The following is a 17,264-nucleotide window of genomic DNA, read 5'->3' as shown; positions in this document are numbered from 1 at the left end:
GTGTTGTTTCACCTTATATAAAAACAATGTTTCATAAATAGCGAAAGAATGTTTCAGTTCACTGCAACATTTTTGGTGGAACAAAAAATAAAACGAATTTCCTTAATGGGGGTGTCAGGGTTACGGGTAAGGTATACCCTCCACCCTTCGATATACGTCACATATCGATATGGTATGTTTGCGCGTATACGGACGTTCTCAGCATAAGTAAGGTATACCTTCCACCCTTCGATATACGTCACATATCGATATGGTATGTTTGCGCGTATACGGACGTTTTCAGCATAAGTTAAGGAAGTCCATCATGGAGTCTACAGATGGAAAGAGTCCTACTCGAATAGAACTGGGTCGTCATTGTATTGTGTCGGGTCCGATGTCTCCGAGTCTTATTTGGAGACCAGTTGACCTGCGGTATAAAACGGACCCCCCGGGAGGACCGAAGCCATTGAATCTCAGAGCCAACACATCCACTACAGCCTACGAAGTCGGAGCTTACAGGAGAGCCGAATCGCCGGGTGATCTAGTTGAATCAACTCGATTACGATCTCGTCGGTATCGTCGAGTTCCACTATTCCCTTTGTAATCTGTGGTTTCCATCATATAATCCCATATCAACTGGATTAGGGCTATTACCTATCAAGGGGCTTGAACCAATATAATTTTTGTTTTCTGCTTGCTCGATGTCATATTACGTAGATCCTCGTACCAGCGTACCCCAATACCCTCTATATCTGGTCTACGGGTATCCCCCGTCGACAGTGGCGCGCCAGGTAGGGGGACTTGTTGCTCAAGGTTCTACTACTATGACATCCAGCTTCGTCGACAACAGCGTTAACACCAACCTCAACCAAGGAGTTCCTATTTCAACAACACTGGTGTGGACTCAAGTCGGCGAAATCGTCTTTCCGGTTTACACAATAATGTCGATTCCAACTGGTCCGCCAATGGCCTGAAACGAAAACGCAGTGGCTACAACCCGGGGCGACTCCGTGTCGAAGGATCCTCCCGCCGAAGCGGAGATCGAAACGTCGGCGACATCCGAACCCGAGAAGGATCCTAGTGCGGCCAAGCCTTGTCTTTCCAACAGGAATCACGAACTGACAAGGATTACTTCCGAGGTGACAAGGTCCTGGTGCCCTATCCACAAAACCAGGAAACACTCCCTGCAAGCCTGCTGGGTCTTTCTCAACGTCCATGCTGAAATTCGTGCCTGCAAAGAGCGTGGAATTCAACATACCTCTCCAACTCATGATGTCTATTGTCCTATTCACAAGACAAAGAATCACGACCTCTCGAGCTGCCAGGTCTTTCTCAGCGCCATGAAGACGCCACCTCCTAAGGTACAGCAGTCACGCATCCCCATCAGGGATAAGGACAAGGAACAAGGAGTGACGCCGATTTCAGATCGATTTGTTGGGGTAATCGACATCGATCCCCACGAACCATCAGTCTTGCACCTGATCGAAGACTATGGATCATCAACAACGAGTACGCCGCGTGAGGTATTGGCTATCGACGATGTCGGCACGTCAGCGCGCACCAATGCGGAAGCGGAGAATCAAGTGACTACTCCGGCCCAGCACATCAGAGCCGTCAACGCAATACTGAGGGAAACCCCTTACGATCCCATTCTGAACGACGATCTCGCACATTGGACAGAACGACTACGGGAATCAATGACCAACCTCAGCAACGCATTCGAAGAGGCCGCTGCCGCAGCGCACCCAGAACAGCCACCAACTAGCGTTGCTAATGGTGAAAACCCTGAACGCCGGGAATCGCCTCATCGAGCCACCCCTCCACCTCGCGGCACCGGCGATCTCCGCGATCACCTGAACGGCCGCCGAGAGGCACGACGCACACGAGACAACGAGAACCGTTCCCGGCGTCATGTCTCTTCACAGCGTCACGATAACGAAGATCGAGGAGGCCGTTCAAGCGAAGACCAAGACCGTGATAAACGACGATCGAGAACGGCAGGTGCTGGACGATACTGGTCGAGGACGTCGCCATAATGATGACGATGATGGAGATCGGCGCCGAGACAACAACGGGAGACGACAACAGGATTCTCGAGAACCCGGCTGACATCCTCGTAATCGTACGCCGGAACCAAGCGACCCATCGTCATCGTCATCATCCTCGTCATCTTCATCATCAGACAGACATCCACGAAGGACGTATGATAGCCGACAATCCACCGCCCCCAGCGCTGGGTGTAGAGCTTTCGGTCGTTCACTTCGGGATGCCCGATGGCCTGAAAGATTCCGACCTGGAGCAATAGAGAAATACGATGGGAGCACTGACCTCAGAAGAGTTCCTTCAAGTTTACTCCACGGTACTCTACGCTGCCGGAGCGGGCGACAACGCGTTGGTGAATTACTTACCAACCGCATTGAAAGGCTCTGCACGTTCATGGCTGATGCATCTCTCCCCTACTCGATCTCTTCATGGGCAGACTTGTGGCACAAGTTTGTAGCCAACTTCCAAGGAACTTACAAGCGCCATGCGATCGAAGACGACCTACATGCGTTGACACAGAACCCAGGTGAATCCTTGAGGGATTATGTTCGGCGCTTTAACGAGTGCAGAAACACAATCCCCGAGATCACCGATGCTTCTGTAATTCGCGCTTTCAAATCCGGTGTCAGAGATCGCTATACTACTCAAGAGTTGGCAACAAGGCGCGTCACGACTACTCGGAGATTATTCGAAATTGTCAATCAATGCGCTCATGCGGATGATGCACTGAGACGCAAGAACGACAAACCAAAGACCGGAGGAGAGAAGAAACCAGCCAAGTACGCACCTGAGTCAAGCAAGAAGAAAAATCGCAAGAGTGGGAAAAGGAAAGCTCAATCGGAAGTTCTCGCAACAGAATACGCGGACCCTCCTAAGCGCCCAGACCCACAAGGCAGCGACACGAAGAAAGCATGGTGCCCTATACACAAGTCGGACAGACACTCTCTAGAAGATTGCCTCGTCTTCAAAAAGTCGCTTGCAAAACACATGGCATCGGAAAAATGCAAGCGAGTACGCGTGGTTGAGAAGGACATTGAGGTGCCTACTCAGGAATCGGACTCAGCATACCCAGATTCCGATCTCCATGTCTCACACATCTTCGAAGGTTCCACGGCATACTCCTCAAAGCGAGATTACAAGAAAGCGGAACGTGAAGTCTGTTCGACGTGGCAGGGGGCTGCGCCCAAGATGAAGTGGTCCGAGCAGAAGATAGAATTCTCAGAAGAGAACCACCCCAAGACTGCTATCATCCCAGGGCGATATCCGATCATGGTCGAACCCACTATTCGTAATATAAAGATCGCATGAGTCTTGATCGACTGCGGCAGCTCAATCAACATTCTCTTCGCCAGCACTTTGGACGCAATGGGGATCCTACGAAGCGAGTTGATGCCCACCGATCAACCCTTCCATGGAATCACTCCTCAGTCATCGTCCAAACCATTGGGTAAAATTACGTTGCCTGTGACTTTCAGCCAAGCAAACAACTTCCAAACGGAACAAATCACCTTTGATGTCGCTGAATTCGATACAGCATACAATGCCATCATCGGGAGAACTGCACTCGCGAAGTTCATTGCCGCATCTCACTATGCGTATCAAGTGCTCAAGATGACAGGACTGAAGGGAACAATCACTATTCAAGGGAACGCTAAGCTGGTAGTACAATGTTACAAGCGGAGCCTCGACATGGTCGAGCATACGCCCAGCCCGCCTGCCACAGCAGAGCCACCCAAGAAAGTGAGCAAGACAAACAAGACGCCAAAACCAGACGGCGCAATCAATATCGTTCCACTCTTCAGTGCCAACCCCAACAAGACCGTTAAGATCGGGGCATCACTAGGAGAGAAATAGGAACTCGCGCTCATCACCTTCCTCCATGACAATGCTGACGTGTTCACTTGGCAGCAGTCTGACATGCTGGGGGTACCCAGGGAGGTGATTGAGCACAAACTCATGGTGCGACCCGATGCCAAGCCAGTAAAACAAAAACTGCGGAGATTTACACCAGACCGAAAACAAGCCATACGAGAAGAGCTCGACAAGCTTCTCAAAGCTGGTTTCATCAGAGAGGTACTCCATCCAGAGTGGCTAGCCAATCCAGTCAGGGTGCGGAAGGCCAACGAAAAATGGAGAATGTGTGTCGATTTCACCGACCTCAACAAGGCGTGTCCCAAGGATCACTTTCCTCTTCCTCGAATAGACCAACTGGTGGACTCAACAGCCGGTTGCGAGTTGTTGAGCTTTCTCGACGCTTACTCCGATTACCACCAAATCAGCATGGCGAAAGAGGACGAGGAGAAGACAACATTCATCACGCCGTTCGGGGTAATCTGCTACATTAAGATGCCGTTCGGACTAATAACCGCAGGAAACACTTTCCAGCACACGGTCCAAGGTGCACTTAGCGACCAGCTCGGAAACAATGTTGAGGCATACGTCGATGACATTGTTGTCAAGACCAAGACAAGCGACTCATTAATTGACGATCTGCGGGAAACGTTCGACAACCTCCGACGATATCGCCTCATGGTCAATCCAGAGAAGTGCACGTTCGGAGTACCATCGGGCAAGCTACTCGGCTTCCTCGTCTCTAGCAAAGGAATAGAAGCAAATCCCGAGAAGATCAAAGCAATCGAGGACATGGAGTCGCCTACAAGACTCAAAGAAGTACAGAAGCTAACCGGATGCATGGCAGCACTAAGCAGGTTCGTCGCTAGGATGGGAGAGCGAGGACAACCTTTCTTCGCTCTGCTGAAAAAGCAAGACAAATTTGTATGGACACAGGAGGCCGAAGAGGCATTTATTGCACTCAATTCAAGCATGCAATTCACCTCAACTTGAGGGCAACCAATAACACAGCCGAACACGAAGGACTACTCGCCGGGATAAGAGTTGTAGCTGCACTCGGAGTAAGGCGACTGATCGTGAAAGGGGATTCCAAACTAGTTGCGAACCAGGTGCATAAAGATTACAAGTGCTCTAGCCCGAGTTATCCAAGTATCTCGCAGAAGTCAGGAAGCTAGAAAAAAGGTTCGATGGGATCGAGGTCCGACATGTATACCGCAAAGACAACAATAAACCGGATGATCTAGCACGACGTGCGTCCAGACGAGAACCACTTGAACCTGGCACCTTTCTGGACGTCCTAACAAGGCCATCAGTTAAAAAGGCAACCGGCGAAGATAGCCCGGACGCCCCCAACATCAGCTCGGGGGCTACAGAGGCAGAGGGCGCCGTTGCTGATATCGATACCACAGACGACTGGCGCACCCCACTCATTAAATTCATATGCAGCAAAGAGCTGCCCGAGGATGACGCAGAAGCCGAGAAAATATCCCATAAATCAAAAGTCTATTGTATGATCGGCAACGATCTATACAAGAAGGCAACGAATGGGGTACTCCTAAAATGCGTCTCGTCCGACGACGGCAGACACCTCCTCCTCGACATAGATGAAGGGATCTGTGGGTAACATGCCGCCGGTCGGACATTAGTCGGAAAAGCTTTCCAACAAGAGTTTTTCTGTCCAACCGCCCTCAAAGACGCCTGCGACATGGTTCAGCGGTGTGAAGCCTGTCAATTCCACAGTAAACACACAAAGTTGCCAGCGCAAGCACTCCAGACTATCCCTCTCACTTGGCCGTTTTCGTGCTGGGGGCTAGATATACTCGGGCCATTCCCACGAGGACAGGGCGGCTACAGGTTCCTATTCGTGGCGATCGACAAATTCACCAAGTGGATTGAAGCGATACCCACGGGGGAAATCAAGGCCGACAACGCCATCAAATTCATCAGAGGGATATTCTGCAGGTTCGGATTGCCCCACCGTATCATAACAGACAATGGCTCCCAGTTCATCAGTGCCGATTTCCAGGATTACTGCATCAGGCTGGGAGTCAAGATCTGCTTCGCCTCGGTTTCTCACCCTCAAAGCAATGGACAAGTCTAGAGGGCAAACGGCATAGTACTACAAGGAATCAAGACCCGCGTCTACGACAGGCTCATGTCACACGACAAGAAGTGGGTCGAAGAACTTCCATCAGTACTATGGGCCGTGCGTACCACACCGACAACTTCCAACAAGGAGACATTCTTCTTCCTCGTGTACGGCTCAGAGGCCATGCTCCCCACCGAGCTACGACATCAAAGTACATGAGTACAGAAGTACTTCGATGAGGATCAGGAGGAGCAGCGATACGACGATGTAAATCTATTCAAGGAACATTGCGAACGAGTTGCCGTTTGAGCAGCCAGCTACCAACAAGCCCTTTGCCGTTACCACGAGAAGCGCATCCGAGCACGCACACTTTCGATCGGCGACTACGTCCTCCGACGGGTTCAAAGCCAAGCAGGGCGCAACAAGCTCTCACCCAAATGGGAAGGACCGTACACGATCACACAAGTTCTGCGGCCAGGCGCATTCAAAATCGCAGACAGCGATGGTCGCGAGTTGGCAAATTCCTGGAACATTGATCAATTACGTAAATTCTATGTATAAGTCAATAGTATCCATACTTGTAAGACATCTTACAGCCTCAATAAAGCCTATTTTTCAGGTATAGACTACAATCAAAGTGTTCCTTCCCGATGATCCCTTACCCAGATGACACCTAGCGTTGAAACCTATCCTCATGTCCCTTTACGCCGTCTTGACAAGGCCTCCGAGGAACCTAAGGGAACTTCGGCTGGGGACGCCCAGAGCCGATAAGGTCTTGTCGGATCCTGTAGAGACGAAAGACCATGTAAGATCTGGTCGTGTAAGAGTTCTCGCCGTGTGTATTAACCAAGCCGTGTAATCGGAAATAAACTTTCCAACTTCACGGCTGGGGGCTAGGATCAGTGCTTGTTCAACCAAGGCAGGTCAAAGGTCCAAGAGCCTTATCTTCCGAGAAGAATTCTCCGATGACAAGGCTGGGGGCTAGGGAGAGTGTATAACTCAAACGACTGATCAAAGTCGCGAAGTGAGAAGACACTCATACACACTACATCCAGAGTAAGAAAGCTTAGTTAGATATTCCACAAGTATTTCTTACAATCCCATCAAAATCCATAACTATATTACACTTTTTTCCTAAGACATTTGACACAGGACATGGGAACTACCAGGAAGGCCAACGCCAATCCATCGACTGGAAGACCTTCTCCGTCAGCGGCGCCATCGACTTCGCCAGGCCATCTATCTCCACAGGGGTTCACCGAGAACGAGAAAACCCCTCGCGGAGGAACTCAACACAGCAAGACCAATACATGCATTATTATACCATAGTTCAAATTTGCCATTTCCAAAATGGCAATCATATCCATCAAAATCCAATTTGGATACACTTATTAAGTTTCTTTGCAAAGATGGGACATAAAAAACATCTCGAAGTAAAAGTGTGAAGCCATTCACGAGCTCTAGGTGAAGATCTCCAACAGCTTCAACTTTTGCTTCATTGGCAACTCTAATGGATCTTTCGCTTCTTTGCGTAGTCCTCGTCGAACGGAATGCCTTTAAACAATTACATGCATGAATAGTTGCTCCAGAATAAATCCACTATGTGGATCTAGAATAACCAATCATAATGAGATTCATTTACAAATGTAATAATGTTCTCACATTTCTTTGCCATGATCACTATCAGGAAGTCAGGACGATCTTTCTTGGAATGTCTTGTCTTCTTGCAGTGGAGACACTGATCCTGTCTCAACTGTGAACTATTGTTGCTGAGGCAGATGCTGAGGCTGTTTTGCTTTTTAGGAGGGTGACCTATGGCTCTTATCCTTGTTATCTTTAACAAGGTTAATGGAGCCACCATTGGTCTCTTTGATTCTTTTCTCCTCTTGCACACAATTAGAGATGAGCTCTTTAAAAATTCCATTTATTTGGACTTATTTCATAGTTGACAATAAAGTTGTCAAAGTGCTTTGGCAATGAGGTCATAACCAGATGGACCAGAAAGTCATCTGAGATGCCCAAATCCATTGGCTTCAACTTGGAAGCTATGTTGCTCATCCTAAGGATGTCGTCTCTTACACCACCTCCATGGTACCTCTCTATCACAAGCTGCTTTATCAGCTATGTCGCATAAGTCTTTGAAGAACTAGTAAGCTAGCTCTTTATACTTTTGAGGTACTCAGAGACGGTGTCACACTCTGGGATTGAGCCCAATATGGTTGGCTCAATCGTGTTCTTTACCTCAGCCAAGCAGTTCTTGTTGGCTAAGGACCATTTCGCATGCTCAATGTCATACGACAAGATGAGGGGAACATGGTCCCTCTCTCTCTTTTGCCATTCAGCATCTGACTCTTTTTCACCTCTGTCAAGTTCAGCAGGTTCTATATGACATGGGGTAGTCAACACCCAGTCCACCTCTCCCAAGATAAAAGCAAGGTCGAGTTCTCTTTTCCATTCTTCGTAGTTATCTCCTTTCAGGTCGGAATATCTTTAATGCAACCAATCAAGGAGTAGCTGTGAGAACAAAATTAACATTAAAATATTATGCATTAGACCTACATCACCGTTGGGTAAAAATAGATATAACACAGAGCCATAACTATAACATTGCAATTATCAACGTTGGTCAGAAAATTACAACATCATAGCACAAAATTAATGTTCCTAAAATTAAATTCTCCCGTTGGTTCAAAATTTATTTTAAAAACACAACTTTTAACAATTTTATCTATTTGCAGCGGAAGATCTATATAAAATTCATATGAACAGTAACAAAATTCTGTTATTCACTCTCTGTAAAAAAACTACCACTTTGGATCAAATTTTAAACAGATATAAAACATGCAAAATCGATACAAAATTCCATTGAAATTTGCATGAAAATACACAAAATACATGTTCAGAAGCATTTCTCACATTTATCTATTCTCTAAACAATTTTCACGTGGGTTCAACTTGCTTAGAAATAAACACATTTTAATAACTATAATTGCAAATGCTTCTGAAACAAGGACAAAAAATGGACTTCTTTTCTTTTGCTTCGGCCCCGAGGGACCTAAAATAGACTCTTTCAGCCTTTGCCGGTCGGCCCACTGCCGCCTTGCATGCGCGCGGGCGCTCCCTCACCCCTCCCTTGGCCGCAACCTGGGCCTGAGCCGGGAAAGCCGCCCGCCATGCGCTCCCCACATGGGCCGATTTTGGTCCAGCCGCCGCCGGCCGTCCAATCACTAGGGTTTCGATCAGACAGCCGGGCGCCGAGATCGGAGGGACAAAAACCCGACCCCAGCCGCCAGCTAGCCGAAACCCTAGCTTCTCCACTCTCTCTCTCTATCTTTCGCGCGCGTGGCTGCGTTGACGGCCCATGCATCGCCGCGCCGTCGCACTGCCGCTGCGCCTCGCGCCGCCGCATCATGGCCGGCGCGCCATGGCCGGTGACCTCGCGCTGTGGCGCGCCCACTTTTCTGTTCTCCTCCCACCGTCTCTAATCCTCCACCTGTGAAGTGAAGGAGAGAGAGAGAGCGGCGATGCGCCGCCACGGGCCACCTCGCCGGCGCGCGCGTGCACCTGCGGGTGCGCACACGGCCATCGAGAGGCTCCTTGGCGGTGCCCTGTGCCCTCCCCCTTTCACCCCTTTGCCGGCGTCAACGTTCGGCCGGCGACAAGGTAAGGTTCAAGGGTTAAGGTTTCGATCTTTTGATCCGAGCGGATCATTGCTTTTTCTTTCCTTTTTCTTTGTGGATTTCTCTCCCCAAACCGATCTATGCGCTAGGGTAGCTCTGATACCATTGTTAGTATTCTCTCTAGGATCACCTAGGTTTAGATCTAGTCAGGTTGGTTCTATTTGGTTGAATGATTGAACAACAATAGAGATTAAGGGAAAAGGGTTTAGGGATGTGACCGGTTGACACGTTGGATGAGGAGGAAGTGCCGGCCATCGTCGTTGCCGTCGCTCAGCTTGACGAGGACGGCGGCGACAGTGTGCTCGACGACGACGGTGGTCGTAGCAGTGGGAGTCGTAGGTGGCGATGAGGCGTGGCGCGGCGGTGGCGTTTTCCCGTCACTGGTTGCGCCCCCTCTCGATCGGATCAGGGTTTGTGGGTGGAGTTGGCGGCGGTAGCGAACCTGATGTCGTGCGCCGCCCCGGCCTCCACCCCTCTTTATATGGCGCAGGGTGATAGGGGCCCACCAGCCATTGGGCTGGGCGCCCCTGATCAGGGCGCGGGTCAAGTCCCCCTTGAGCCCAACGGCTCAACGGGAGGGAGATCAATCTAACAAGTACTACTGTTACTATTCGGTCTTCAAAATTATATTATACACACACACCTACAAATATAATAATGGGACATCAAGTCTATATGCAATTTCATATGTTGCCTCTTGCCACTCGGAATTTATAGTAAGCCACCATTCAAGCCTTTTTTATATGTAGCTTTAAGAAAATATATAAAATGCTGTCAATGATGTCAATTTTATAAATTTTATATGCTCGGTACTGAAAAACATAACGGCATCTGGCATTCACCATGGTACTCATGAAACATGCCCATGAATTCATGAGAAATTCAGCACAAATAGACAGTGGCGCAACTACAACGACACATTATATAAATATAAATGAAGACATGTAGGCACTTAATTAGAGTCGCGCAATGCGACTTGGTGGCTACTAGTAATATAGAGGCAATTAGCGGTATTTATAAATGCTAAAGGCAGAATTGATTTGACATATCATCTAGCTTCTATTTCAATAAATAGACCAAACTGTATCAATCAATCCGTACACGATTTAACATGTGCACTCCCGGGGTGCCCAAGAATAAAAAAAATACTTTTTTTTCCATATTTCCAGAACCAACTGTGGTGATAATAGTTTGAGCCCTTTGTCCTTTATTTATAGTGTACGTCGTGCATCAACTCATTTGAAACGAAAAGGAAAACGAAACCAGTAGTGCCATGGTGCTCACTGAGAGCAATGTGCATCTCATGCCACAAGCTCGCTAGCCAGATGCTCTCACATTCGCCATTTTCAAGACCATGGCCACAATGATTCATTCATGATTAATTATGGTTATTAATGAAAGATCACGATGACGGTTGTGGTTGTTCATAATTTCAACTAAAACTTAACTAATGGTGAGTTGTGAGCACATGGTTATGTTGATCGTGCTCATAACAATTAAAGATCGATTCGTGAGCTACTGTTATGAAGTATTAATCGTACTAACCATAAGCCAACATGGTTAATAGTTGGATCTGTAGTATGACATGTCCCAACGGAAGGTGTCACGGTGTGTGTTTGAGCTTGACAGATAATAAGTCAACAAGCGGTAGATAATATGTTCACAGTTGTTTAGGTGCTAAGTAGTCTCCCTGTCTAGGTATCTGGCTATCCCTACCGGAGACAGATAATTAGTGGGTATATATTTTGTTTGACGTGTTATGCAAAGAGTCTTGTCACAATTTCTTCCTTTGTAGTACTATGGGGGTATTTCAGGACATGAAAAGATGTGTGGAATCATGTATTGTGGGTAAATTTGTACACCTCTGGTCAGAGTTAAAAAAAACGATCAAATAGCCATGGCAGTGGTTATGGGAGAGCCTAACAATATTTTTCGTGATTGCTCTCACAATAACTCATTAATGAGAAATAAATTGGTAATAATAATTTATTAGCTCTTTGAGTGGGGTTAGATCTGTGCAACCGGGCTTGGTTGTTCAAAATGGTTGGAACTGTGCAACATTGTTGTGATGTGCAATGTGATATAATATTGTTTAATTACTCAACTATTTTAGTATTGTCAAATATTTGCTAAATACTGCTTTTGCGAATGAACCCCCATATGATGTCCTTTTGTCATACTATTACACTTGCATAATTGTTATGTGGCTTGTGGAAGTATTGCATGTACATTTCTTGCAATAATTATCAACCTCAGTTGAAGAATGATTATGAACGAGAAGACGCTTGGCTTATAATCTAGTTGAGTTGCCCATGGGAGTTGAGCTGAATCCACCGCTAGATTGTATTTCTGTCGCTGTTTTCTTTTTTGTGAGGACTAAGTTCCTCTTATATAAGAATTTAATGTTTTTATTATCTTGGATCTATATTGAATTATCGATTTGTGTATACCTCAGTTGATGGTTGGACGATGATTAATTGTATGTGCAAATTAGTGATGAAATTGCTATTGAATTTCCGGAGGTGACATAATGAGCCTAACTAAATGATGCGCAAACAGTAAATTACTATAAACCAACCAAAGAAGGCACAAGTAGCTATGAACTTTCATTGTTTCCAAATAGGAAGTATATATACATGATTGAACCTTCAGAACACATACAGTGGAAGGAGGAGAAGCTTGGCTATGCTGCTATATGCACATTTATATTTTTCATAGTTGGTTTTCACCAGGAATAATGCGGATCTTTGGGTTCTTACTATCACTGCAAGTAGGACATGTTTAGTTGACGATGTTCCCTTACTTTTGCTAAGAGCCAGGCGGTGCCTGGCATGATGCTGCGGCAAGGAGGTCTAATGGAAGAAGAATTAGCTGACACACTGCTCTCACTTGATTTAAGTTCCGCAAACACCAATTTGTGAGTTCTCAAACTCACAATTTTGTAATTTTTTGACTTGCAGGTCATGGGACAATGTCACTTGGTTCACAGAACGACTAAAAGTTAGACACGATTGCATATTTTTTCTAACAATTCATACTATGTATACTTTAATTGTGTAATTCAAAATCCTTTTTATGGACCTTTGATACATACATACATACACTCACACATATGTATATAATATGTAAGCAAATGAATTATCCACATAGCTGTGTGGCTAGTTAGCTAGCATATCTTGGAATTATATTTATACTTTTTCATCTGCTTGTTTATTTTTTAACTATGTAATATAATTCCTATGTGCGGAGCAATTGTAACAGCTGAAGTGCCATAGACTAAAGTTTATGATTGTGGTTTGAATTAGTCTAATTTTGTTATGTGAATTATTAATTAATACCGAGAATATAATTCTATCATAATATGAATCGTATAATATATTTATTTATAATGATTTGCATTCCCCAATATTAACGAAACATAGAACCAAATATTATGTGTATTCAAAAGAAATATTGGTGTTTGCATAGTATTTATTTTTGGCAATCCAAATGACCTCGCAAACTCCTTAACAGTAGTGGAGGACTCATCCCTCTGCTCATAATAATCCCAATATGAACCATTCTAATTCTACCACTGCCAAATACAATGCCATTGTTGATGGCTTCCATTATCAACCACAGAAAAACAGATACTTATAGTACCCTAGTAATATAAATTTCATTTCTCCCATCATGTCGTCCTCTTAATTAGAGTTTATAATATTAAAGATAATTCTATTACTATTGCCATCTTGTCGTCCTTTTTTCCATGCTCAATGGTTGCTGGTCACCACCCTTTGGCCAATAGTTGCTGGTCAGCACCCATTGGCCACATTGTACATCGATGGTTGTGAGCCATTAATAATGCTTCACTAGGATGTGGCTACTGGCTAAGCCAAGAGTCCGCATCAAGCTTCGCATATATGGCTGTGTTGTGATGCCTCTTTTCTCAGCCCATCTCCTTTTATTTTCATTTTCGTGTACACGCTTTTTAAACTGCTAAACAATGTATTTTTTAAAAAAAAATTCTATACGAAAGTTGCTTGAAAAAATCAAATTAATTCATTTTTAAAAAAAAATATTAAATACTTAATTAATCACGTGCTAATAGATTGTTCCGTTTTCCGTGATCACTGTCCCGGATGGTAACTTGTTCTACGAACACACCCAAGTTGTTCGTTGCTAGGCCATATGCTGGCCGTTGGTTTCCACTTGTGCTTCACTTAGGCTGCGTTCGTTCACATGAGAAAGGGGAGATTGTATCTCGTTTTCCGTATGCACGTTTTTTAAACTACTAAACAGTGTGTTTTTTAAAAAAAATTTCTATAGAAAAGTTACTTTAAAAAATCATATTAGTCCATTTTTGAAGTTTAAAATAGTTAATACTCAATTAATCATGCGATAATGGCTTACCTAGTTTTACGTATCTTCCCAATCTTCTCAATTCCCTCTCCCTCAAACACAGCCTTAGTTCAGTTTCAATGTATTGATTTGACTTATTTTAAAGAGAACTTATCTTTTCATTCACGGTCGTCTCAACTGATTTCTTCGAAAGTAGTGTGGAGATGGGCTTAGATGACTTGTAAGAGTTAGAATATGGTCAGTACACCCCTCGTTTCATACTATCAGTCGCTTTAATTTTTACCTAGTCAAACTTTTTTACATTGGGCCAAGTTTATTAAAAAATATAATATCATTTTCAATAAAAAATATTATTAAAATATATTCAATTTTACATTTAGTGAAAATAATTTTATTTTTTGAGATCCTTCTAAATTTTTCTCTAAACATAGTAAAAACTAAAAAAGATTGACTAGGCAAAAGTCAAAACGACTTATAATATAAAATAGAGAGAGTATATTTATTTTTAATAACTTAAATTAGGTCAACAGGGGATTAAAGTATGTCTAATTTAGTTATAAATGTTTGTAAAGTTACATATGACGAAACAGTCTTTATTGTCACTTTTTGTTACTAAAATGTTTTGATGTCCGTTTGGATGATCCTAATACGCAAAGTCTCCAGCGAGATGATGCCGCGAGATCCTTCTAGCGGACATGTTTGTTTCATTTCATCTATATTGACAAATGGAAGCAACACAATAAATAATAGAAACAACAGCAAATACTTTAATGTGCATTTACATTTTTGCCAAATGTCATAATTTAAATTAAAAATTGGTTACATAATTGCATAGGATATTGTGCTGGTTGTTTTTGGAATTTTGGAATCCCTGAAACTAGTACATTTTTCCTCATTTTCTCTGATAACCTAGTATAGTAGTTCTATGTTTCCAGAACGAGTTGCATTGATACAGTAATTTGAGACCTCTATTTATAGTGCATCTTGTGCATAAACCCATTCCAAACTAAAAGGAAGACAAAATTAATTGGTAGTGCCATGGCGCCCATTCAGAGCAACGGGCAACATGCCACCAGCTCGCTCGATGCTCTGAGCGAGCTCTACGGCAACACCTTCTCCGTCATCAAGTCCATGGCTCTCAAGGCCGCCTTGGACCTCGGCATCGCCGACGCCATCCACCACCACGGCGGCGCCGCCACCATGGCCCAGATAGCCACCAGGGTCACGCTCCACCCCTCCAAGATCCCGTGCCTGCGCCGCCTCATGCGCGTGCTCACTCTCTCTGGCATCTTCGCCGTCCAGAAGCCGGCGCCCGGCGATGCCGCAGCCGAAGCCGACGAGGCGCCCATGTACACGCTCACGCCGGTGTCCCGCCTCCTCATCGGCGCCGGGAACCAACGACACATGATGTCCATGCTGCTCCACCCGTGCTTCATCGCCCCCTTCTTCCGGATCAGCGACTGGCTCCAGCTCGAGCTGCCTGAGCCGTGCATGTTCAAGCACACGCACGGCCAGAGCTTCTGGGAGATGACCAACGAGGACGCCGCGTTCAACACGGTCGTCAACGACGGGATGGCGTCGGACAGCGCCTTCATGATGGACATCCTGGTCAGGGAGCACGGCGAGGTGTTCCAGGGGATCAGCTCGCTGGTCGACGTCGCCGGCGGGAACGGCGCGGCGGCGCGGGCCATCGCGAAGGCGTTCCCCGAGGTGAAATGTAGCGTGATGGACCTCGCCCACGTCGTCGCCGACGCACCCAGGGGGACCGGTGTCGAGTTCATCGCCGGCGACATGTTTGACAGTATTCCAGCAGCCAATGCTGTCTTCCTCAAGGTACATAGACTGGTCTGGCTCGAAATTCTCTCAAGTATATTTTGGTTTTTTTGTCTAAAAATATCGAACCACATGTTTAACTGGACTTTAGCCAACTTTTTTTCTATGTAGTTGCTATCTATGTATATTTCTATCTCTTCTATCTACGGAGTTAATCAGTCATTTAATTTGTTGTAAATTATTTTATCACTAATTGACACATATATGAAGGGGTGTGTCATCTAGATCCCTAAACTCTCAAAATACATATCCGCAATTAATTCCATATATCCCTACACTGAAATTCTCTAAATTTATCTTACAAAACTATGTTTCCCTTGTGGGTGCAAATTAAGGTTGATGACTAGTCCAATAGTAATCAGCAATTTGTAATTGATATCGACTCTAAATTTTATTTTAAGACATTACAGTTTGGTCCCACTAATGTTTATGGCTAAAAATATTCCCTATTTCACCATTTATCAAAATTGGAATATTCTTAAAGTGTCCTATCAATAGAAGTATACATGTACATACAGATTTTATTGATACATATATATGTGTTTCCTCTATATTTAGTGGATTATGCATGATTGGAGTGACAATGACTGTGTGAAGATACTTCGGAACTGCAAAAAAGCCATCCCATCTAGAGACGCCGGTGGAAAGGTGATAATCATGGATATAGTGGTCGGAGTTGGCCCATCTGACCAAAAGCACAGAGATGTGCAGATCTTGTTTGACGCGCTCATCATGTTTGTCAATGGCGTTGAGCGAGATGAACAGGAGTGGAAGAAACTTTTCGTTGAAGCTGGATTTAGTAGCTACAAGATCATGCCAGTCATGGGCTTCAGGTCAATCATCGAGGTCTATCCTTGAACTTGTTACTCATTCTTCAATGAGCAGACGTCCGTTGGCTAGTCTATATCATGTATATTTATTGTTGTGAAACTAGACAAAATTGTGTGTGCTCGCTTGGGTTGTTTGTGATTAATTGTGATCATTCCAAATAAATAAGTGTGGTGTAACTTTTTATATATAATGGACAACATCCCGCGCTTTACTGTGGAATATATATGCATGAATCTATATGATGTTGTACAAATGGTATATGGAGTTGAGATGTGAAAATGATATGTGGAATGAGATTTAGCATACTTATATCTTGAGTTTTAGATGTAATTGGTATCCTTGCATGCGCCTATATAGTTGGTTAGTATGGTATACATTATGTTTTAGTGGGTGTTCTAACTATACAGTTATAGATTGGCAGTTTTTATCGGCCACTGGCAATTGAAGAATGAATGGCAAATACGAGGAATATTGGATAAACTAGTAGGGATGAATAACAAGTTTGTCCTCGTACATGTATTTTTCGATGAGGAGTATTGATTTTATAGTCTAAGTTTCCAACACGTGCATTCAATATAATTGAGTTGAAGCATAAACACGAGTTTACATCTTTTAGA

The 17,264-nt window shown here is 44.8% G+C and overlaps 1 protein-coding gene and 1 long non-coding RNA gene across 2 annotated transcripts; both read left to right on the top strand.

Annotated features, from left to right (window-relative positions):
- Positions 1-9,261: 9,261 nt before the first annotated feature.
- On the top strand, positions 9,262-12,946 carry LOC107279806 (uncharacterized). The gene is made up of 2 exons (XR_001542316.3): positions 9,262-9,625; positions 12,603-12,946. It is a non-coding gene; the product is annotated as an uncharacterized lncRNA (long non-coding RNA).
- Positions 12,947-14,755: 1,809 nt separating this feature from the next.
- LOC107276339 (O-methyltransferase ZRP4) lies at positions 14,756-16,900 on the top strand. Its single transcript, XM_015763243.3, has 2 exons — positions 14,756-15,816; positions 16,375-16,900. The coding sequence occupies exons 1-2, from the start codon at positions 15,022-15,024 to the stop codon at positions 16,672-16,674; spliced, it is 1,095 nt and encodes a 364-aa protein (XP_015618729.1). The 5' UTR covers positions 14,756-15,021; the 3' UTR covers positions 16,675-16,900.
- The last annotated feature ends 364 nt before the right edge of the window (positions 16,901-17,264 follow it).

The sequence above is a fragment of the Oryza sativa genome, chromosome 12 (assembly GCF_034140825.1).
Source record: "Oryza sativa Japonica Group chromosome 12, ASM3414082v1".
Lineage (NCBI taxonomy): Eukaryota > Viridiplantae > Streptophyta > Magnoliopsida > Poales > Poaceae > Oryza > Oryza sativa.
The sequence above is the reverse complement of the archived record's forward strand: the minus strand, read 5'-3'. Positions and strand labels throughout refer to the sequence as shown.

What these genes read in the sequence shown, in the direction of transcription:
- LOC107276339 (XM_015763243.3), top strand. Translation starts at nt 15,022, where the DNA reads ATGGCGCCCATTCAGAGCAACGGGCAACATGCCACCAGCTCGCTCGAT. An exon ending in CCAATGCTGTCTTCCTCAAG is followed by an intron (nt 15,817 to 16,374) that starts GTACATAGACTG and finishes CTCTATATTTAG; the next exon opens with TGGATTATGCATGATTGGAG.